This window comes from Phragmites australis, chromosome 1 (assembly GCF_958298935.1).
Source record: "Phragmites australis chromosome 1, lpPhrAust1.1, whole genome shotgun sequence".
Lineage (NCBI taxonomy): Eukaryota > Viridiplantae > Streptophyta > Magnoliopsida > Poales > Poaceae > Phragmites > Phragmites australis.
The window spans coordinates 7,123,900-7,145,402 of record NC_084921.1 but is presented as its reverse complement, the minus strand read 5'-3'; the positions used below and the strand labels follow the sequence as shown (position 1 = coordinate 7,145,402).

The 21,503-nt window shown below is 48.5% G+C and overlaps 1 protein-coding gene across 1 annotated transcript; it reads right to left on the bottom strand.

The window, feature by feature from the left end:
* Positions 1–1,066: 1,066 nt before the first annotated feature.
* Positions 1,067–5,463, bottom strand: LOC133899580 (chloroplastic group IIB intron splicing facilitator CRS2, chloroplastic-like). The gene is made up of 8 exons (XM_062340614.1): positions 5,136–5,463; positions 4,972–5,056; positions 3,812–3,879; positions 3,113–3,163; positions 2,944–3,017; positions 2,269–2,327; positions 2,108–2,184; positions 1,067–1,538 (listed from the first exon to the last, which is right to left on the bottom strand). The coding sequence occupies exons 1-8, from the start codon at positions 5,367–5,369 to the stop codon at positions 1,422–1,424; spliced, it is 765 nt and encodes a 254-aa protein (XP_062196598.1). The 5' UTR covers positions 5,370–5,463; the 3' UTR covers positions 1,067–1,421.
* Between the last annotated feature and the right edge of the window lie 16,040 nt (positions 5,464–21,503).

The following is a 21,503-nucleotide window of genomic DNA, read 5'->3' as shown; positions in this document are numbered from 1 at the left end:
TTTTGTATGGTTCAATAAAGATGATTTGATGAAACGTAGGCATGCATGTAGTTGTGAGTACAAAAATGAAAGGGACAATCAGAAAAGCGTATATAGTACGTATAAACTAACCTCATAAAACTAACTGTATAAACTAACCTCATAAATCTAACTTATGAACTGAACCTAGTACGTATAACAGATACCCTATTAAATGGAACCTATTATGTATGCTCAATGCTACTTATTGTGGGCCAGTTCACAGCTAAGGATGTTCCTGTTCATGACTCGTGGTAGTAAAAATATATGGTCCCAGGTCAAGAGCTACTCAACTAATTTTCAGTACATTCTGCATGCATTTAATAGAATATCAGCACACACACCATTATCACCACCATGTGCTCAATCAGCTTGGAGGTCCAGCGATTCTGTCAGCACCTAAAACTCTAACAGACCTTGCCTCCTTAAATAATCACATAGCAGATTGTTAACACCTAGTTTTTAAACTTAGTCTAGACATTGGTTGAAAGATAGTTGTAGATGGCGTTTAACCATGAGAAAACTTGTTACCACAAAACTTCTAGATTAGTCATGAATGATAGAAAATAAACTACGGCTACATTAGCTTCTCTGGTTCTTCTAGATGGTAGAATAGGTTAACTGATGCAAGAAGTTGTGCTAACTTTCACATAAGTACATGAAAAAAGAAACGTTTTCTACCTGTCTTTTGCCAGACAAGTTCAGATTGACATACCATAATAAAATAATAATAACTATATTTTATTTTCATGTCCTTATCAAAGAAGTCATGGGGATCTCCTACAATAATTTTCTAAAGGACAAGATAACGTAGAGGCTTAGACATCTCGAACCATAACATGGCACACTACTAAACAACTTTACCACATCAAGTAGATGAAAACGAGTTGTACGGACACACACGTATTATGTGTGTGTGTGTGTGTGTGTGTGTGTGTGTGTGTGTGTGTGTGTGTGTGTGTGTGATCACTTTGTAGGGTAATTATCCACTCCAAGAGGGACAGCTGGTATCTATTCGCATGGATGAAATCAGACTTAGGAAAGGAGAGAATCAAAATAGCCTATATTTCCTCCTTTACATTAAACTCAAATGTCTTAGTCATCAACTTACATAAGAAATAAGCGTTTTTTGCATGGCCTTGGTCAAATTAACCTAGTTTATAACCCAATTACAGTAAACCACATGTTCTCTTTAGGAAAATAATATATATACTCTACCTTATGTACACCATGCTAAGTTCTTAATATCCTCAAAACTGCAGGACACTTGGGCAGCAACTCAGTGCACCTAGGTACGTTGTGCAAAACTGCAAATTACCATACCCAACACTTTCAAATGATGTTGATACATATCGGGTTCTCTTGCATAAGTTAACCCAAGCATCTAACAGATCCTCAAACGGTCAAACTCTGTGGAACTTGTACTTCTGCACCAGGTTGAATCTTTCAATACTTCCACTAAAACCCTTTAGCACAAGGGTCCTTACAGCATCCACCCCTTGCTCCAAAGCAGTGTCGATCTTCATCAAATTTGTAAAACAGGTTTAAATCAACAATCCAAGTAGCAGCTATATCACAAAGTTCCTACCAGAAAAGGGCAGACTACTAGGAAACAAGAAAGTTCAGGCTTAATTAACAACAGTTTCCCTTTAAGATGATAAAGTAAAAGCTACGATTCCTGATGTTCTTTTCCAGAACCAACTCTGCAAAACCCTTCCCGGTTAACAGCGGCTTGAGTTGGTATTGATAACAATATACAAATTGAGATAGTCCCTCTGCACCAATAACTAAAGTGTAAAACGTAGTTGAGGCACTACTCCAAATTGTGTAGTCTATCCAACATGGAACCGGATCCTTAATCTTCGTATAGAAATAAGTGTGTTTACAGACAATCATTAGCACCATTACAGCCTACACCCAACATTAATATGCATCAATTATGATAAGCCAGCCAAATGGTGGAAGATCTTTTATCTTTTTCCAACAGTCAATAGTGGAGCAGCGTGAAAAGGAAAGGAAAGGGAGTTTCATACTTTGACATATCTTCTTTGAAATGCTTAACAGCTTAAACATAGAGCGAAGACAATACCTGCACTCTTTCCTCTGAACTGAACTTCTGCAGAAGGAAAGCTCGTGTGTCCATTTTGCCAGGTGGGCTACCAATGCCTATATCCAACAGCCAACAACTTAATATTGGCATAAACTTTCCGTGAAGTATAGACGAGTAAGGTCATGAATGTAGTGGTGTACCTATAGACAAACGAGGAAATTCCCGACAGCCATCCAAATGCTCAATCACATTCTGTAAGCTGTTTTTCAGAGAAAATGGTCATTGTAAAGCGACATTAAGGATATTTAAGGTTATGAACCTTAAATATTACTATCACAGAGATAACTACTTCAAAAGTATGATGCCCATGAGTAAATTGTAACATAGCATCTTCCCTAGCAAAATTATGAAGTTTGACAACAATGAGATAATCTTCAATCAAGAGAATAAAGACTATTACTTCTGCAGATGCACCGGCGTATTCAAGTATTAAAGTTTGATACAGTTAAACTTCGCAAACAATTAAATTTTGCAAAACTCAATTTGTTGGTTCTTTGAAGTCCAGATAAAACTCTCAACACAAACTATCCATCAAGTTGTAAAGAATCAAGTATGATATCGAGATAACCAAATCTATTTGACAAGTAAACATATACATTACATTTGGCAACTAAACCAGGCCAACTTTTAGTGTATTAAACTATGTGTTAATTCAATTCTTGTGCGCTTGCTTAACTATGGAATTCACTAAATCAAGTGGCTGGACTAAATCTGCTGCGTTCTATAGTGGAGTGGCATCAGCATGTTTCTTATTACTAAATGAAGTAGCAAGCTCATATGGATCGATTCAAAATATTTGGAAATTTTAACGTTACCCATTATGGCGGCCATGACCACCTTTCCTTTGAAGCCGTAATACACAATTGGGCATACTCATCTCATCATAAATCTGAAGACAAGAAACTCACAGACATCAGTCAACTTTTGAGTTTATGATAATGACTGGAGGCTGTAGATCATAAAAAGAACGATGATGAGTAGTACCACGAGGATGTGCCGCAATGGTACTTGGTAATAGGCAGCAAGTGGTCCAATCTTCACATGACAACAGAACATGTTAGGATAGTGAACTAGTGATAAATGACTACCGATGCTCAACTAGTCTTGCCATTTTCTAGTAGCATGTTACATAAGACATGATGTGTGATGTTTTAGCAAAACGAAGAGAAAGATGCATTCAACCAAACTGACTAGTCATTGGAAACCGATTTATAGACGCTTAAGAATATTTAAAGATGGATACTGAACTTGAATTTGTCTGCAGTAAATATGGTTTCTTATTAAGAACTGATATATCTATACCCTGGAATAAGCTAAAACTCAACTTTGACCAAAGATTTTTTTTAAGAGCTATATTTTCCTGTTATGGATTATGTATGCATACTGCTAACAGGCAGTATTTTATAACAACAGACATCAAATGTCCACTCCTTTCAGGGAAAAAACATTAAATGTTCACAATTATAGTCACGCTGTACCAACTATTTTATCCAAGGTTATGAATTTCAAACAGACATATGATATAAATGTAAATAAATCACATTGTTTAAGTGATAATGAATGCAACTATTCCCACAAGTAATTTAGTTTCCAAGAAACATTTATTTAAGTAACAAACTTATAATTGGTCCTTACATTTCACAAGCTAATAATTTCGACTAAGAAAGACTAGGAATAACTCACAGCCTCCCCACTGTAGTTCATGTATGATTGTGGTTTTACCAGCAAGACTGGCACCTCGCCAATTGAACCTGCACAAAAATTAAACCCAAAGGATGGGTCAAAACAAAATTAATAAAACATGATTATGACAATGACTGTTTGCAGCTTATAGTTATGCTTTCAGTAACAAAATGATCACCGGAATACCCATACTTCTATGCACCAGGGTTGCGTTACTTTCTTTTGAATACATCGCACTTACACCATTATGCATATCTAATATCTTGAGACTATACTTTTCTAGTGCTATGATCAACAGACAAATTTAAAATTTCAATCTGTACATCGGCACCTTTTTTAGTATGATCCTTTGCATTACAATAAGGACTAAGTGAACTGCATGATCTCACAAGATCAAAAAGAACAATAACAGAAACCAAATGCCAAATGAACATGAGAAAGTGCTTTCTCGTTTTCTCTTGGAAAATATCCAATTTGCCATGTTTAAAATTTTAGTTCAATATCAAGCACTTATTTTCAAAGAGAGAGGATCCTCATGAATGTACAGCTTGTGCCTCAACAAAGTGGGGCTACATAAAATATTTCCCATCAGTGGGCACAAATGTATGCCTAATTGCTTTTAGTAATGGCAGACCACAGAACTAAAAAAACAGAAGAGTCTCAAAAAAGAATTCATAAAACACAAGGAAGAATAAATAAGAACTACTTTTCAGTTTTCACCAAACAACATGTTCACTAAATACAATCCTAAGTTCCTAACCAAATAAAAACTTCGAATTTATTTTGCTTAAACTTACACAAAACATGTTTCTACAAAATCGAAGAAAAAACTTGTCATCTTTACAGCTAGCTAAATATTGAATTACATGGATATTTCTCCACAGATCAGTTGCTTGAACTACCATACTTGTCTAGTTTCTGGGGTGCAGACACTGACACGCAGACGACTGCATACTTACTACCACCGAGATTGATGTCCAAGTCCAATTATGCCACTAGTATGAACACCATGCGAAGCAAAAAATTCTAAATTAACTAAAAAAGATAGGATGCCTTCTTCACTGATAATCCCAAAATCATCCAGTAAGGATAGAGCGCAACATACAGGAGAAAGTAGAACCTAAGTACACACAATCCGATGGCATAAGCGAGTTAGCTACCTACTCCCAGCAGCGACTTGGACTGGATCGTGTTCATCGTGATCCCCTCGTCCCGTGCGATGCGATCCACCATCTCAAACCCCACCTAATCAATCAGTGTGTGCGAAGTGAGAACTACCATCCGGGAATGTGAAATACGAACGAAGGGTAGCGTCGGTGCTAACATTGTGGCGCGTTCCGTAGTACTTGTCACCTGGGTTGCCGAGGCCGGCGATGAGCCAGGGCGTGTACTCCACCGGCCCCGCCGCGGGGTCGGGGACGGAGGCGACGGCAACAAGCCGCGGACGGCGAATACGGCGGAGTGGGTCGGCGGGGGTCCGGCGGGGCGTGGGGGAGGAAGGGAGGAGGGGCGAGGAGAAGGTAGAGGAGGTGGTAGGAGTGGCCATGGCGAGCGACATAGCGGGCGGGCGGGCGGGCGAGGCAGCGGCGAACCGAAACGATAGGGCCAGGAGTCCAGGACAGGATTTGGCCTTTTTCTGGGTTTTTTTTTTTTTTTGCTTTGGAGGGAGAAAAATAAAAAATATCTCGGGAGGGGTTTTATGCCTTGTGATGGGTTAAGTGGGCCGTAAGTATGTGTGGGTCAGATTGTTTGATGGACCAGAAGGAGGAGGGTTACGTTGGGTTCTGAATTCATTAAGCTGACTTAGCAATTGCACACGTAGAATCAATATAGATTAAGAAAGTAAAAAATATAGTGTAATAAAAGAGTGATTTTTATATATAAAATTTATGATATGATTATATAATTTTAGGAGAGAAGAGAATGATGAGTATCTTAATAGGAGAGTGAAGGGGATCGTATCATTCAGAGTTATCTGTCTGTAACAACGATTTGAGAAGAATCAAGATAGTGACTATTTTTTAATGATGAAAATAATTCTCACATAGTAACTTGATGTAAAGATAATGTGACACAGACGACCTATGTGGTAGACGGTAGTGGAGCCAATGTGCGGATGACGACACACTCTTTCTAGAAAGCTGGCGTTGTAGGTGAAGTGAGGGAGATAACACACCCTCTAGAGAAACTCGATGTTAAATGTATGGAAGGTAAATATTGAACGTCTATATATGGAAGATAAATAATAAGAGATTAAACATATTTTTAGAATATATGAAAAGCAAATAATGGGAGATTGAATGTATTTTTGAAAGGAGAAGCGGGGCCCAGCTTTACACTGTAATCATTTGATCAATTCGGGTGGACGGTGAAGATCGATCGGATCTACCACAACTCGTGTATTTTATAAGAGTATAGATATAGATTATCAAGGTTGCATTTTGGAGTTGCATTGGGCTGGATTTCAAGTTTCTAACTAGCAACTCCACATATGCTTCACACACGTGGAATTAATTCAAGATATAACAATCCAGAGAAGTAAAAAAATATCATAAAAGAGAGATTAGTATAGCAAAAAGAGATATTTGCATACACAAAATTCACAACATGATAATGTAATTCAAGAGGAAGGAGAATGACAAGTACCTGGGGATTATATTATCTAGGGTTGGACGTTTGTAGCAATGGTGTAAGAAGAATCAAGATGGTGACCGATTTATGAGGGGATAAAAATAACTCTCGCATAATACCTTAGTGTAAAGATAGCACGACGGAGATGACCTTTGTGGTAGACGGTGGTGGATGCAACGTGTGGGTGGTAGCGCACCCTCTTTAGAAAGTCGATGTTATAGACGAAGTGCGAAAGATGGCGCACCCTCTGCAGAAACTTGGTACTATTGAAGGTTTATCTAGCCCCTAAGTGTGATTTTAGTAATTAATGATAATATGTATAGACTAACAATTACGCTAATAATTATTGGTATGTTGTTCCATAGATGATGCATAGAGGATTGAACATAGATTCATTAAGGAATGTCATGTGATCAAGAGATACGCATCAAAATGAATAGCTCGAGGTGATACTCTTGATATGAAGGAGAAGATCAATAAGGTTGATAATAAGTATGAAGACTAAGTTACTTATGGAGATCAAATAACTAAAGGTATGAGATTATCAATTGAGTTTTATGGACTAACCCATGTGCAATGTGCTTGAAAGTGAGTGAGGTTAGCTTCTATATGAAAATTGACAATAAAGAGTGAAGGCCAAGTCACTTGTAGATATTAAGTGTCTTATGTTCATGCCTTGGTGGTGAACAAAATGAAAATGACGTGAAGAGTGAAGTCTTCCACACTTGGTGCATAGGAAGTGAGAATGATCATCGTCATCAAGAGAAGATGAGTTGATGATGAGCCTTAAAGAGCTATGAGAAGTATCGAGACTCGGATAATGTGTTCGTCAAGTCCGATAGGATTGCTCAAGGCAATGGTATAACTAGAATATTTTTTAGTTTTATCAGTCTTCAGAAGTTTGGTGGGAGACTGGATTATATGATCGATGGTCGTACTATCAAGAGGGACTGCCGAAAGCGTTGCTCGTGTCAAGTGCTCAAACTAATGTGCTTAGTGCGGGATGGATTTATGTGGAGTGTTCGCTTTACGAGTACGGGGTGTCTAAAATATGTTTTAGATTTAACCCTTTGTTTTTGTCGGTTTTAGTGGCGAAAAGTGATTGTTGCTATGCCTTAGTGGTGTTTGGTATGTTCCATGTGTGTAACATCTTGAGTTTTAAGATGTTAATTAATTGCAAATTTTGCTCTAAATTCAAACTTTTGGTGATTAATTGAGTCAACTAGAATCAAGGAAAAATACATATTCAAATATATATTAAGTTGACTATGTATTCCAAAATACACTAGAATTATTTCCAAAATGAGTCCTGCATTAAATTGATTCATATGCATTGGTTTATGATTTTTTGGTTCTTTGTGTGGAGATTTGGAATTGAATGTCTCTCAATTTCAAATCTATTCTTAGATTCTATTCCGCTCAAATCTATTTTTAATTCAAATCATATTCAAAGTCTCAATATCCAAATCCAAATTACAATTCAAATGTCTCAATTTGAATTTATACCAAACCCAAACTCAATTCCAAAACTAAATTCAAATACCTCCAATTGAATTTAAACGCCAAACCCATTTCCTTTTTCTTTTCCCTCTCGGGCTGAATCTCTTTTCCTCTCTCTGTTTCGACTCACACTCAGCCAGCCCGACCTTCTTCCCCCTCTCCTTCTTCTATGCTTGGCCCGCTCGTGCGTGTCACCAGCCTAGCCTCCCCGCGCGCACAACCCAACCCACCTGCTCAGCCGCCCGCATGTCGGCCATCGGTCGCTCGCCTGCATCGTCTTCCTCCCCCTCGAGTGTAACACCACGCCGCTCGCCACCGTGACAGTCGCTCCTTCCCAGGAAATATCCGATTGCCACATTGAATGCCCAGCCACTTGCCCGCATTCTCGTTCTCTCTCCTCTCTTCGCTCTCACTCGCGCGCAGCCTGGCCGTCGGCCACCCACGACTTTTGTGACCTGTGCACATGGCCAACGCAATGCCGCCATTCCGTGGGAAAATATCGTCGTCGGTCGCCATCCTATTCCTCACCGCCTCTCTGTAGCACCCTTTCCCTCTATAAATAGAGCGTCTCGGCCTCTCTCTTTGTTTCCCCATTTCGCCACCACCACAACGCTGCCTCCGCCGGGATTTTCGCCGTTGCGACATTGTCGTCGACATTCTGCCCCAACGAGCTATCAAGGAGCACCCAGAGGACTCCACCATCCCTAAGCAGCTCTCCATTGACTAGAAGCCCCACACAAATCCACCCATACCGGTAGGCGAGCCACCTCCATCGTCACCACACATCGCTCCACCGGTCGCCGTCCAGCTTCTCGCCATTTTCAAGTTCGGTGAGCTTCCTGCCCCATCGCGCAACCCCCTAGCTAGCATGTTGTCGCCCCCGTGCTTCCCTTCTTGTAACCACGTGTAACCCCATGCTTTAGCTCCGCCGCCGTGCCATTGCTCGTCATCGGCGTACTTGTGCCTCTATGTGTGGTCCAACCATCGTGCCGTAAAGCCAAGGAGTGTTAGGCTCCTTTTTCTTGCAGGAAAATCGTGCGTATATTAGGGGAGGTGTTGCCCAAAATTCTTGCGCCACCGCCGTCGACTCTGGCCGCCATCTAGCAGTGCCCCGGTCTCGACCCGCTGTCGATGAGCCCCAGTTGAGTCTGTCGTGTTGTGTAGAAGCCCATCGACCACTCTTAGAGAACCCCGACTGGAGCACGAATCTGGTGAGCTTGCTGGCACGGCTCCGCTGTGATTCCTCGTCACCGGTTGATTCCCTTCACCGCTTAGCCACATCGCGCGCCGCGCGCCTACGCGCCCACACGCGTGTGGCTGGGCCATCGTGCTCCCGCACGACCTAGCCAAGTCGAGACGTGGCTCAACCCAGTAGGCGGTCGACCTGCCAGGCTGGCCCAGCCACCCGAAGGCTGCACCCCAATGGGTCAACCCAGCTTCGTAGCCCGCAATCTAGTCGACCCAACCTGAGTGGGTTGAGAACTGTGCAGCCCAGTACTCTGCGGTCCAAGCCCAAGCCTGACCTAGTCCAAGCCCATTTTGGCCTATCCATCACTATTGTTCATGTGGGCCCATGTACTATTCATATGGGTCCCACTCATAAATAGTGTTATTTCATATTTTCTCGATTAATTTAGATTAAAACTTATAGGAGTCATAACTTCTCCGTTCTGGGTCCGATTTCGTTGATTCTTTTGTCAAAATTCATCTAAATTCAAGATCTATCTATTCATCATAGTGTGAAATCCTTTAAGTCTCATTTGGCTTTCCATTAGTGTTATCTGATTCTTCTCTAGTATAGCCCGTTAATGGTTGTAGTCATAATTGCAAAACTGCTAGAATTCTACCAATGTTGTGTGGGAAACATCAGGAGCGAGAAAGATCTTGACTACAACCAAGATCTTGAAGAAAACCTTGGAGAAGACAAGTCTTATCTTGTTGATCATATTGAACCTATGTTTTCAATTAATGTACATGATCAACTAAAACATGGCTTATTATCGCATGTGCTATGTATCGCGTTTTCTTTATAAACTACTTATAATAACTAAATCCTATCAACATATGTCATACCTTAAATGTTATCATCCAGAGCACATATCACTCTAGGATTACCTATTATTATCTATATTAATGACGGACGACGCTTTGATATCTATCATGCTAGGATGGCATATGTCTCCTCGGAGACGTCGCTTTTTAAAATACATCTCCGCGGAGACAATGATTTATTGTTACTAATGCTAACTCATATACCATGAATCCTTAATGATTGTGAATTCTGTGGTATTGCAAAATCCTTGATGTCATATGGGATGTGGAGGGTGATGTGTAAAAATAGGTGAAAACTATTTTGGTGGGGGCAGGTGGAGTAGTACTCTGGATGAGGATGCTCTTAGGGGCTTGAGTCACCTCTGTGGTGTTCATTACCCGAAGATACCTGTCCCGGCCGCTTAAGGACCGAGAAGCCTTATCCTTGGATTACCCCTTCCCTTTATGCATCTATCAATATCTTAAAATAGTATATGGCTTGTTGAGTACCTTATATACTCACTCTTGCTGTCATTCAGATAAGGAAGCCGATGCTGACTTTGCAGAAGGTGAAGGTGATGATGAAGAGTAGTCTTAGAAGTCATGTTCACACCCTAGTTGCTTGTGGCTTGGGCTTCCATTTTTCGTTGTATTTTGTTGGCCAATCGGCCATGTTTGTAATTTATAGTATGGGTTATAACCTTTTATACTTTAAACCTTAGTATTTATGTACGAAGTTTAGCTGTGATACTGCAACTGTTATATTGTACGTATCAGCTACTTAATCAAGGGGACCGATACGGAAGGCACAGGGGATCCTGGGTTGGGGTCCTACGATGTGACCTAGTTTAATCTTAGGGGATTAAACTTTATACAATTGGTAGAAGTGTCTGAATTGGCTTTAAGAGTGTTTCTAGTTTTGATCCAATATGGTTGAGACCATGAATTTAGTAGCGAATTGTACCCCTCTGAATAAGCTTTACATAGAGTCCGAGATCTCCAAAATCTAACATCGAGATCAAAAGTTATCGACGTTTTTTAGAGTGTCAATTGTGCTGATTTTGGAAGTTCTGATGTGTCGGAAGTTCCGATAAGTCGAAACGTTCGATTTTCAGAAACTTGGGGTTCTCGGGTTCCTAACTTTTATTTAGTTAGAAGTTTCAATCCTACTATCAGAATTTTCAGAAACTTGGGGTTCTCGGGTTCCTAACTTTTATTTAGTTAGAAGTTTCAATCCTACTATCAGAAGTTTCGATGTGTGGTTTTAACAGATCTAGGAGTGAGCTTCATCTAGATTCGACGTTGGGATATTTGGGATCGGAAGTTCGGATCGGGGATTGAAAGTTCCGATGTATGCAATTTGAGTCCAACGGCTAGTTTTTCATAATTGAGTATTTATACCCCTTGTTCTCTTAGCATGTTGGGAGCTTTTTGGATGGCTTTGTGGTGTTTAAAAGAGATGTTAGAACTTGGTGTTCCACCTTTAATTGCTCCCTTCTCCTCTCTATCAAGAATTTGAGAGAATCAAACTTTATGGCTTAGTGGGGATAGAGTTAGGTGTATGGAGCTTGGGTTACTCGCACATGTCACGTTAGTTGTGTGTGTTTGAGTAATCGTCGTTGATCGTGCGTGAATCCGGAAGTTTGTTACTCTTGGAGACCATCGTCTCCTAGACGGTTTGATGGTGGATTGTCGGTGATCTCCTCAAGTGAAGATTGTGAGCAGACTTGAAAGTGGTTACAGAACTCACCATCTTCAGAGTGGAGAAAGAGTTGACCATAGTGGATACGAGGAGTACATCGTGCAACCTCGTGAGGAAAATGGTTGAAAAGAGACCCGACTCAAGTGTGACTGAGCTTCCTTAACCGAGAAGTAGGATTTCAGTGGATATCCGAACTTCGGTAACAAATCATTTGTTTCTGTATTTCCTCACTCTTGTGCATTACATTGGATTAATTGCTTGTATGCTTATTTGTATGTGCATTGTGTTAATTTTGTGATATTCAGATCTGGTATATTGAACGGATCGGATGTTTCGATAAATAATACCAGAACATTTGGTAAACAGTATCGGAACTTTCGATGAACAGTAAAATCAGATCATCCGATTAGAGTTTCTTCCATATCTTGCCATATTTGAATAGCCTTTGTTACTTTAGGATTGTAACATTTACATTTGTTTAGGGTGATTATACACTAGTTGAATCTAGTATATTTAGGTTTTTCTTTATAAAAAATCTGTTAGTTTTATTTTCGCTACACGTTTAGACCAACTATCAAAAGGGGATGAAATTTTGAAAAAACATCTATTCACCCACCTCTAGTCGATATCATTGTCCTTTCAGCTGTAGGTGAAGTGTGGAAGGTGGCACACCCTCTGGAGAAATCTGACGGTAAATGTATAGAATGTAAATATTAGACGTCTAGATATGGAAGGCTAATAATGGGAGATTGAATGTATTTTTGGAATATATAGAAGATAAATATTGAACATCTAGGTATAAAAAGTAAATAATGAGAGATCAAATGTATTTTTGGAAGAATGGATGGGATCCAACTTTGTATGGTGACCATTTAATCAATTTGGGTGGACGGTGGAGATCTATAAGATTTGTCATATCTCATGCATTATATAGGAGTATAAATATAAATTTACTTATTCTTTTATTTTTTAATAATAAAATAAGACTATCTTAACATCACACTAGAAAATGCACATAGCCTACAGGCAGCTCGAGTTAGAAATGGCCAAACTGAGGTTCAGCATATAGTGATATTTTCTATGACCACGAAGTGGTTGTAAGATCCAAAGTTGTCAGGGAAACAATACATATCGTATGCTAAGGTTCCTAAGCAATCACTTAGTGAAAAAAGGAAGTGATCAAGCGATGACAGCCAGAAGGTGGGCTTGGCTCCCTAACCTAGTGCGGCCGGACCAAAGGGAACCTGCTTAACCACGTATATGTCGAAGGGTCTAAATCTTCATCATCATCTTCAATATCTAAATCTTCATCATCAACTTCCATATCTACAGCCATATCATCCTCATAGTCAATATCCCTCATCAATGCAACTTGACATGTGCATGCATATCTTGCAGTCCAACAAAACACAAATCCCAGTGGCAAGATCCTCCCCATGGAATAGCCGATGCAACAAACAGCCATCCGAAACCATGCAATGATCCTTCAGGTGTCCAACCGCTTCTGGTAACGACACTTTCTCCCTTTCAATGTAAGGCATTCCCTCATTTCCACCACAATGATGCAACTTCTTTCCATCATCGATGAACTCTCCGTTAAAATGAAATCTCGTATTAAGGATCCTAAGAACATCCATGATGTTGCTGTGCATGCAAATCAAAGGGAAAAGGTAGTAAACAATGATTTTATTCCTAATAAACAATTGCAAAAGCTCATAGTTTAGTTCACAATGCTCACTAAACCGTGAACTCACTGGATCCCTAACCATAAAAAATTGTAACTATCGAATCCCTAAACATAAACAATTGTAATCCATCCTAATCGGTGTTTAAACTACAAATCTACGTCACTGTATCCCAGAAAGCCTCAATTTTTTACTCTTCCTAACCCTAGAACCATGCGTCTAAAAAGAAGCAAATCGGGATCCAATACACTAACCTCATCTGCTCTTCAGGTGTACTCCAGCATAAGATTCCGGCCTTGTCCATGGGGCACCGTCAGAGATATCGTGTCGCCGCTTCCGTTATAGATCTAGAGCTTCGGATGGGGAATGGAGAATTTTTTTGATCGAGCGTGAGAGAGAGAGAGTGTGTCGGTGTATTTAGAACCAGGGGTCCCTAAGTCCCGAGGCCAGGCCGGCCATCCACCACATATCACCACCCTGCAAGGTAGGTAGAAGCTAAGTCCCGGGAGAAAGTGCTCGGGGCCGCCGCTTCTGGTTCCCGAGCACCCTAGTTCCCCGATGATCCGCAGAGCCCAAATACCAAGAAGGAAGTGCTCGGGAGAGAGTGCTCGGGGCTGCACGTGGCAGCTCCCGAGGACTCGGTGCCCCGAAGGATCCATCAAAGTGCTCGGGAGAGAGTGCTCGGGGCTGCACGTGGCAGCTCCCGAGGACTCGGTGCCCCGAAGGTCCCATCAAAGTGCTCGGGAGAGAGTGCTCGGGGCTGCACGTGGCAGCCCCCGAGGACTCGGTGCCCCAAAGGTCCCACCGAAGTGCTCGGGAGAGAGTGCTCGGGGCCGCACGTGGCAGCCCCCGAGGACTCGGTGCCCCGAAGGTCCCACCGAAGTGCTCGGGAGAGAGTGCTCGGGGCTGCACGTGGCACCGAGTCCTCGGGGGCTGCCACGTGCAGCCCCGAGCACTCTCTCCCGAGCACTTCGGTGGGACCTTCGGGGCACCGAGTCCTCGGGGGCTGCCACGTGCAGCCCCGAGCACTCTCTCCCGAGCACTTCGGTGGGGCCTTCGGGGCACCGGGTCCTCGGGGGCTGCCACGTGCAGCCCCGAGCACTCTCTCCCGAGCACTTCGGTGGGGCCTTCGGGGCACCGGGTCCTCGGGGGCTGCCACGTGCAGCCCCGAGCACTCTCTCCCGAGCACTTCGGTGGGGCCTTCGGGGCACCGAATCCTCGGGGGCTGCCACGTGCAGCCCCGAGCACTCTCTCCCGAGCACTTCGGTGGGACCTTCGGGGCACCGAGTCCTCGGGGGCTGCCACGTGCAGCCCCGAGCACTCTCTCCCGAGCACTTTGGTGGGGCCTTCGGGGCACCGGGTCCTCGGGGGCTGCCACGTGCAGCCCCGAGCACTCTATCCCGAGCACTTCGGTGGGGCCTTCGGGGCACCGAATCCTCGGGGGCTGCCACGTGCAGCCCCGAGCACTCTCTCCCGAGCACTTCGGTGGGACCTTCGGGGCACCGAGTCCTCGGGGGCTGCCACGTGCAGCCCCGAGCACTCTCTCCCGAGCACTTTGGTGGGGCCTTCGGGGCACCGGGTCCTCGGGGGCTGCCACGTGCAGCCCCGAGCACTCTCTCCCGAACACTTTGGTGGGACCTTCGGGGCACCGAGTCCTCGGGGGCTGCCACGTGCAGCCTCGAGCACTCTCTCCCGAGCACTTCGGTCTTAGTAAGCCTCGAGCACTCTCTCCCGAGCACTTCGGTCTTAGTATTTGGACCCTGCAGATCATCGGGGAACTAGGGTGCTCGGGAACCAGAGGCGGCGGCCCCGAGCACCTTCTCCCGGGACTTAGCTTTTTCTTACCTCGCAGGGTGGTGACATGTGGTGGATAGCCGGCCTGGCCTCGGGACTTAGGGACCCCTGGTTCTGAATATACCGACAGTAGCCCCCGGGCCCGTTGGTAGCCGATGGGACGGAGACTGCGAATGGGCCCTTCGTCGCGACCGAGGCCAAGGCTAGCGCGGACGCCATGTGGCAAGCTTTCGAGAGGTGGCACTTGCGGACCTAGACCTCAAGTACGTTCCAACGGGAAAATGAGTGGACGCGTGTCCACACAACTTCCGAAGGGTATGATAACCATACGGGCAGCACGCGCGGTCGCCGCGCAGATCGAGGAAAATACGTCTGGCAACCGCTGACATCACGCGATCGGCGGGAGATTCGTCTCACAGTTGCATCGATCGAGGCGACGCTTCGCCGAGCGAACCGTCTGGGGCGGCAGTTTTCGAATTTTTGAGATATAAAAGGGGGAACGGATCGGTCCGTTTCCCCTTTTTACGCTCTCTTGCACTTGCGCTCCTGCCTTCTTGGTGCTCCGAGGCCCTCAGGAAAATCCCAGGCGACCGGAGCATTCTCCCTTCTCCCTCTTCTCCACCAAAAAACACCTTCCACCCTGTTGAGATGACGAGGGGTGGAGGAGGACGCCGGGATAGGACTTCGGACAGCATCTTGCCGGAGTCTCGTCTGAGGAACGAGGAGGCGGCGGATAAGATTAGGAAGCTGTTGGTACCGGAGGGTCAGGAAGGTGCCGTGGTGGTGAGGCCGGCGACTCTGACGCCGGCGACGACCGTCCCTGGGCGGACCATTCTCTTTACCTCTTTCGTGGCGGCGGGGCTAGTGCCGCCGTTCTCCGCCTTCTTTCTGCAAGTTTTGGAGACGTACGGCATACAAATGGCGCACCTAAGCAATAATTCCGTCGTGGCGTTGGCGGTCTTCGCGCATCTCTGCGAAATGTTCGTGGGGGTGATGCCGTCGGCGACGCTGCTTCGCCATTTCTTCGTTCTCCGGCCGGTGGGGAAGAAGAGGGGGCACTCCACGGCGGACGTCGCGGGGTGCTGCAACCTTCGGCTCCGGGAAGGCCTGGGGGATCATTACATTCCCCAGGTGCTGCGCAGCAAGTGGGAGGAGTGGCGACGGGACTGGTTCTTCGTCGACATCGACCCCCACGAGCGCCTCGAATTGCCAGAGAGGGCGGCGGAACCTCGGCGATCGACGTGGGAGGCGCCGCCGCCAGAAGACGCGAGGCTGAAGCCGGTGCTGGAGCGCATCTTGGAGCTGCGCGAGTCCGGGCTGACCTCAGTCATGGTGGTTGTGGACTTTCTGCGTCGTCGGTTGGCACCCTTCCGAGAGCGGGCCCGACCAAGCTGGTTCTACACCGGGCCGGAGGACATCACCAGGACCCAGATTGGTGCGAGCTGGGATCTGGGGCAGGCGGAGCTGCGAGGGATGACCCGAGTGATCACCGGGACGGAGGACATGAGCCGGGCGGAGCTCCCGTGGCCGGAGATGGCGCTCTGCGCCAATCTCAACCGGGTGGCCATCATGGCGGGGCTGCCGGAGTTCGATGCCCAGGGGCCCGTGGACCGGCCACGAAGCCGGAGTCCCGAGGCCTCCGACCTCCCTGGCCTGGAGGAACTTCTTGGCGAGGAGGTCGCTGGTAGTTCGGCAGCAGCCGCCGTGCCGGAGAGGAGGGCGCCACTGAAGTTGTTGAAGAGTTGGCGCCGGGAGACCGGGGAAAGCGACCCCGGGCCTTGATCCTAGTGCCGGATTCTCCGCCGTCGCCGACGGCATTTTCGGTGCTGGAGCCGCGCCTGGTGCGGATAGGGCCTGCGTCGACGCCTGCGACCTGCACGGCGGAGACCGAGACCCGTCCGGCGGCACCCGAGGTTCGCACGACGGCGCCCGTGGCCTGCGTAGTGGCTCAGCCGAGCCCCCAGCGGAAGAGGCGGCGGGAGGAGTCCGGACCGGCGGCACCGGACCCGGACATCAGGCTCCCAGCGGCCAAATGGCGGTATCGGTGAGTCTTCTTTCTTGCTTTTCCATGGGCATTTTCGGCCCGAACTAAGTTTTGACAACTTTCACTTGTCTCCCGCAGGCCAGCTGCAGGCGCTGCTGTGACGGAGAGAGAGCAGGCGCCGGAGCCAGAGCCGAGCCTGCCTGCTGCGACGGCGGAGGCCGGCATAGGATCGGCGGAGGTGCCAATCGACGTGGCGGCCCCTGGGAGAGAGGCGGAGGTGGCAACCGAAAGAAGGGTGCCGGCGGAACCTACCCCGGGCGCGGAGAGCCCGGGGCGGATAACGGTGGAGGCGGATGTTCTGCCGGGGCCGGTGGACAGGGCGGCCGATGCGGGAACGCGGCCGCCGTCCGAGACCTTGGCTCCGGCGGAGCCTACCCCGGGCAGGCAGAGCCCGGGGCGGATGGCGGTGCAAGGCCCTGCGGAGAGCTCGGCCCCCCTGGAGGCACTCTGCGGAGAAGCCTGGGCCCCACCGGTGCCCGGTCAGCCCGCCGATCTTTTCCTGGCCGCCATTGAAGGCGTTCAAGTAGCGGTTGGGCGGCTGGGCGCAGTGGTGAACGCCAAGGAGGGGGAGCTCGAGGCCGAGCGCGCCCGCCTGGCACTGGAGAAGGCGCAGCTGGCGGGCGCCCAGGAGGAGGCCCGTGCGGCAGCCGCGCGGGAGCAGAAGCTCCTAGAAGACATCCGCGTGGAAGCTGCGCGGGAACGAGAAACTCTGAAGACCGCGCGGGCAGAAGCCGCGCGGGAACGAGAAGACGCCGCCCGCTTGGCCGAGGCGTCGAGGCAGCAAGCTGCCGAGGCCCTTGCCAGGATGGGGCAGGCGCAGGAGAGGGAGGTGGCAGTCGCAGCCCGGGAGCATGCTGCGGAGGAGCGGCAAGCCGAGCTGACCCGCCGGGAGGGCGCGGCCGAGAAGACGCGCGCCGACCTCCAGCGCTGGGAAGACGACCTCCGGAAGATCAGAGAAGAAATCAAGCGCTGGGAAGAGGAAGTCTCCATCCGGAAAGTAGACAACGAGCTATCGGCGTCTGAACTCGGTGCCCGGGAGGATTCGGTGGTCCAGCAGGAGGAAGTGCTGGCCCGGCGGGAGAATGAGCTGAGTCGCCGAGAAGGCGAACTGAGTCACCGAGAGGGCGAAGCTGCTGCTGCGGTGGCCGCCGCGGCTACCAGGGCGGAAGAGAATGCGAAGCACGAGGCGGAACTGGCCGCCCGTGAGCGCGCCTTGTCCGAGATGGTGGCCAAGGCGAAGCAGGCTGCCGTCCCCGCCGCAGCTGGCGGTTCTTCTGGTCCGGCCAGGGATCAGGGACTCGAGGCACAGCTGCGGGCCGCCAAGGAGAAGCTCGAAACCGCCTTTGTCTCGCTGGTCAACCTTGAGCATATGCTGGAGGACATCCTCCGGCGGATGCGACGGGCCGTGGAGAAGGGTGGTCTCGGACGGCTTGTCGACGACAAGAAGGGCGACGGCCCCGCACGACAAGTGTTGGGGCTGCAGCAGGTCTGCGAGCGCCTCGAGACCCTGCCCTGGGCAGTTCAGGAACTTGCCGCCCGGGAGGGACGTGGCTTGGCACGTGCCGTGGCCGAGCACGTCCTGGCCTGCTACCGAAGCAGGGACCCGAACTTCCCATTGGAGCCGGCGCGGGAGGGAGTAGTCGAGGCTGAGGAGGAGGCCGCCCGGGCAGCGGTTAGGAGTACCGCCTCCGTGGTGGCGGCCGGCTTCAGGCGAGAGGTGCCGCCGCCGCCAGCCCCCGGGGACGACTCGGAGGATTCAGCCGACGCCTCTGCCGCCGACTAGGCCTTCTGTGCCCTCTTTTCTTTTGTTGTAGATGTAGGAGTGAATATTAGGAGTGAACCCTTAGAAAACGCCTTGCATATGTCTTGTGAATATAATGGCAGCTTTTCCTTGGGCTCGCAACTCCAATTTCTCTGTGTGTTTGATGTTTCTTCTGGTGCTCTGCCTGGAAGTCCCGGGGAGTACTCAGTCGGGCCGTTCCCGACCTTCCCATCCCCGAGAAATGAAGTTGTTCCGGTCGCTGGCGTTGGCGCAGCCAGCCCTCAAGCTCTCGCGAGTCCGCACTGCCTAGGTTAAGAAACGAAGACACAGACTCCCTTGCCCGGGAGATAGATCGATCCTGCTCGGAACACGCCGTGCCTAATGAACACTTTTTCACTTTGCGACCACTCAGTTAGTAGAAAGGAGACGTGTGCGGGCGAGAATGTGACCAAGAGTCCTCGCGGTCCTGTGGTGCCCGGGCTTGAAACGGGCCGGACCGAGCACTGACAGCCTGCCCCCGAGACCTGAGCTCCGGACTACCCGAGTAGCTCGAGCGATAGGATTACCCAGGGTACCCGAGGACTCGGTAGTGCTCGGGGTCCATAAAAGCAGACCGAACACCACGACGACCACGAAGGGCTTCGGTCAGACATTATCGCAAGCACGGTACTCCTTTCTACAAACCGCTATGTCGTTCTGGGAAAAAGTAGACACGCGGCAGGGTTTTTGCGTGCAAGGAGACCACCTCGCCGAACAGATTAAAGCGCGAGAGCCCCCGAGAATGACTCGGGAACATAAATTTACTGAAAGCAGACTTGTCTGAATATAACCACTCACCGGACAGCTGTCGGCCTTCCGGCCAACCGATCCAGGAGGGGTGTGCTTCCGAGCTCGGGGGCCCGGGGACTTGATTCTTTCAACGGAGCGCCCGAGGGCCCAAAGGCATACGAGGCTCCTAGGGTCGGGTGGCCTCGACCACCCAAGCCTAAGTGGTAGGACCACCCGAAGACCCTTGGGGCCGACCAGAGACCGGGGCATTGAAGCCCTCGTGGCCGAACTGCTTGTGATTGCCAGCCTGTGACTTGAGAGAGAATATAGAATTTCTTTGTCTGGTGCGCTCTGTTAGTGCGGTACTTACTATAGACTGTCCTCGTTTTTGATCCGAGACCTCTCGAATACCCAAACCGGCGAACAAGAGCGGACAGAGGCATAACCTAGAGGTCCTATGGTTCGGTGGCGTCCGGGTATGACAGACCAGACCGAGCACCGACAGCCCGCTCCGAGGGCCCGAGCTCCGGACTACTCGAGCAGCTCGAGCGATTGGATTACCCAGAGCACCCCGAAACTTGGTAGTGCCCGGGAGCCTGCCACGACACCGAACACCACAGCCTACCATGCCGGACGTAGGTCAGCGGCGACTGCTCGCATGCATACCGATCGGGATTCTTTTGTCAGCGGGAAAAAAGAGAGAGCGAACTTTTTCTCGCACAACCGAGCTCCTCACCAGACATATTAAACATACGGAATCCAGAAAAAGTATTTTGATATAGCGATTGCTTATTGAAAAACTTAATGTGCAATATTTTCAAGGTTGGGTGACATCGACTTACCCTATGGGGCGAAGCCTTCAGACTGCTCGGGCGGGGAGAAGCCCCCGGCCTTACTAACCTGAACCGCGAGCATGACCATCTACGGGTAGAAGCGTCGAAGATGCTCGATGTTCCACGGATTCGGGAGTGGCTGTCCTTCCTCCGTCGCCAATCTGAAAGAACCTGCCCGGGGGACCGCGATCACGGTGAAGGGACCTTCCCACACAGGGGACAACTTATTCATTCCTTCGCGCGACTGGATGCGTCGGAGAACTAGGTCCCCCACCTCGAGAGACCGGGCCCGGACATGGCGCAGATGATAACGCCGCAGACTCTGCTGGTACCGAGCCGCCCGGACAGCAGCACGCCGCCGGCGCTCCTCCAGGTAGTCTATGTCGTCGCGCCTTTGATGCTCCTGCTCACCCTCAGAGTATGCATGCACTCGAGGGGAGCCCAGAGTGAGCTCGGAGGGGAGGACTGCTTCGGCGCCGTAGACGAGGAAGAAAGGAGTCTCCCCGGTAGCGCGGCTTGGCGTAGTCCGATTGGCCCATAGCACGGCTGGCAGCTCGTCCACCCATCCCTTCCCGTGCTTAGCGAGCACGTTATAGGTCCGGGTTTTGAGGCCTTTTAGTATCTCCGCGTTGGCGCGCTCGACCTGCCCGTTACTCCGAGGATGAGCGACTGAAGCGAAGCAGAGCTTGATGCCGAGATCTTCGCAATAGTCGCCGAACAAGGCACTTGTGAACTGGGTGCCGTTGTCGGTGATGATTCGGTTCGGGACGCCAAAGCGGCTAGTGATGCCGCGGATAAACTGGAGCGCCGTGTTTTTGGTCACCTTGATGACTGGGACCGCCTCCGGCCACTTGGTGAATTTGTCGATAGCGACATATAGGTATGCATAGCCCCCGACTGCTCGGGGGAATGGACCCAGAATGTCCAAACCCCAGACCGCGA

Coding starts and splice junctions, on each gene's coding strand:
- LOC133899580 (XM_062340614.1), bottom strand. CDS start 5,369: ATGTCGCTCGCCATGGCCACTCCTACCACCTCCTCTACCTTCTCCTCG. Junction 2,328..2,943: donor GGTCATGGCCGCCATAATGG/GTAACGTTAAAA, acceptor TCTGAAAAACAG/CTTACAGAATGTGATTGAGC. Junction 2,185..2,268: donor ATTTCCTCGTTTGTCTATAG/GTACACCACTAC, acceptor TGTTGGATATAG/GCATTGGTAGCCCACCTGGC.